Source organism: Lytechinus variegatus, chromosome 1, assembly GCF_018143015.1.
Source record: "Lytechinus variegatus isolate NC3 chromosome 1, Lvar_3.0, whole genome shotgun sequence".
In the NCBI taxonomy this organism is placed as follows: Eukaryota; Metazoa; Echinodermata; class Echinoidea; order Temnopleuroida; family Toxopneustidae; genus Lytechinus; species Lytechinus variegatus.
In genome coordinates this window covers 95,305,265-95,307,596 of record NC_054740.1, presented here as the reverse complement: position 1 = coordinate 95,307,596, position 2,332 = coordinate 95,305,265, and the positions used below count along the sequence as shown (strand labels likewise).

The 2,332-nt window shown below is 34.0% G+C and overlaps 1 protein-coding gene across 1 annotated transcript in view; it reads right to left on the bottom strand.

Moving 5' to 3' along the window:
- LOC121405695 (epidermal growth factor receptor-like) overlaps positions 1–1,803 on the bottom strand; it is a 33,312-nt gene extending 31,509 nt beyond the window's left edge. The window contains 1 exon segment of the mRNA XM_041596606.1: positions 1,729–1,803. Within this exon segment, the coding sequence (XP_041452540.1) occupies positions 1,729–1,803 (75 nt within the window).
- Positions 1,804–2,332: the final 529 nt, after the last annotated feature.

The following is a 2,332-nucleotide window of genomic DNA, read 5'->3' as shown; positions in this document are numbered from 1 at the left end:
TCGAGAGATGAAGAACAAAGGAAAAATAGAATAATACATGTAAAAAGGCATCATTGAGTTAATTTGTAACAGATCCAAAAAAAAAGCAAACAAACAAGATAAATAAAACGATTAGTGATTAGTTCGCAAGGAAAAAAAATACAATTATCTGGTTATCTGGTGAATAAGTATCCTTCCAGGAACAACAAAATTTTTAAATTTTATTCAGTCGGACTTAAAGCACATTTTGCGTCTAGTTATTATTTGTTGAGTGATTCTACTTGTTCGATGCTATGAATTACTCGTTTCAGATGCTTACCATCGCCATCAGTCTCTGTCAGTAACGCGATGATATATGCGACCATCTGCACTCCAGGCGTCCATGACGACAGGACCAGCTCTTTTGACGCGATTAAGAAGTTCTTGATTTCTTTGCGTCAAGTCCTCTACCAGAGATTTCTTCATTCCTTTGAGCTTTCTCCGATGACCTAGTACCTCTTGTCCGATATCAATTAAATTTGATGATGATCGCTCTTGGTGTAACTTTTCCTCCTGTCCCCTCCTTCCGCTTCCCTACTCTGTGGCTTCTCTCTATATCATCAAGAGTGAGATCAACCTTCAATACGCCTGTAACTAAGTCCATTACTATTTTGTCAGTGTTTACACCTTTCCTTTCAGTGCATCCGAATAGCCTCAAACAGGAGCATTGCTCCTGTTTGTTTGTCAAGTTATCAAGTCTCTGTATTTGTGTTTGTTGGATTTCTATCTTTTCTTTCAGCTTTGAGATTTCCTTAGACTTACTCTCATTGGAATTCTGTAAATCAAAGATTTCAGCCTTTTGCTTTTCTATTGCGACTTCCATTTCATTCATTTTTTTAACCGATTCTTCAAGAAGGCTTGTAAAGCGATCATTTTGTAGAATGTCTTTCACAATTTCTTGTATCAATGCCGAGTTAACAATTTGTTCTTTTGCTCGTGCTTTAGTTATCGGTGCTTCATTGTCAGCCATGGTTGCTATTTAAGTGTAACAATGGACTGCTGAATAATTGGTCTCCTGAAGATAGCACTAATGAATAGAATTCGTCTCCTGAAGATAACACTGGTGAATCCAGTACATTATCTGAAGATAACACCGATGAATAGACTATGTAGACAATGTAGTTGTGACACAAACAAAGAAGCACAGAGTTCACCAGAGTACATGAATGTAGGCTAATAAAGCTGGACATAATCAGGTAGAAACCACATCAAACTGAGCAAATGGGACTGAAGCACAAAATATGGACTCCAAAATGGTTGAAAGCCAATTTGTATTTCACTGATAATAGTCAACAGAAGTGGCTTCGAAACAGAAGAACATTCCTGGAAGGTAAAGTCATTCACACACTTCTACATACTAAAATATGATCCACGAAATATATCATAGAAAATTGAAATTTAGTCCTTCTTTCTGAGAATGTCAGCACAAATCAGCACAAGTCATGGTGTTATTTATTCATATAATTCACTTTTTAAACCATAGAAATAATAAAATATAATTGAATACAAGACATATTAAAATCAAAATGGTTTGGTACAACCCAAAAGCAAATGGTTGTTTCAGCCAGCATTTAACAAAACAATTTCAAATAACTTTTAATTCCCTTACTCAAACCTTAAAATTATCCAACAGTAATTTTTTTTGGGGAAATATTTTTATTTCACATATATTCCAGATGAAACATTCCCCAGTATGAGAGATATACTCACAGGGCCTGAGAAACTAGCTGAACATTCTGCATCACAATGTTCACACACTGCAGGAGCATTATCAGTAGCCTCCATCTAAACATATTGAATGGAAAGAAAGTTAAAACACAACCAAAGAATACATATTAAGTACTATAAACTCATTCATCAGATCCAAGATTACATGTTTGATGGAAATAATTTTGCTTTTCATTTGAGAGATTGATGCTTATATCTTGTGCTACATACAACCTCATTGAATTTTAAAGACTCATCAAAACAAAGATAAATTGCATCATATGAGTAATAGTAATTCTGAAGTTTAATTACACGAAAATGAAATATCTAGCAGTTATTCTTTTCTAAAAAGTGACTCCAACAGTCACAGGAGATAATTTGATTGTACAATAATGTGGTTTCTATTTTGTGGATGTAACACCAATATTTTCTTTTTGACTCAGACAAGATGGTAAAAATGTAACTGATTTCTCTTCTTATTTTCCAAGTGATGCTATTATCTAAACAGGCAAATACAATTCATACTACGTTACTCTATTCTACATTACTCTTCAATATCCTTTATCTATTTCTGTATACTGTAGAACAATATTCCGGTTAAATTAGT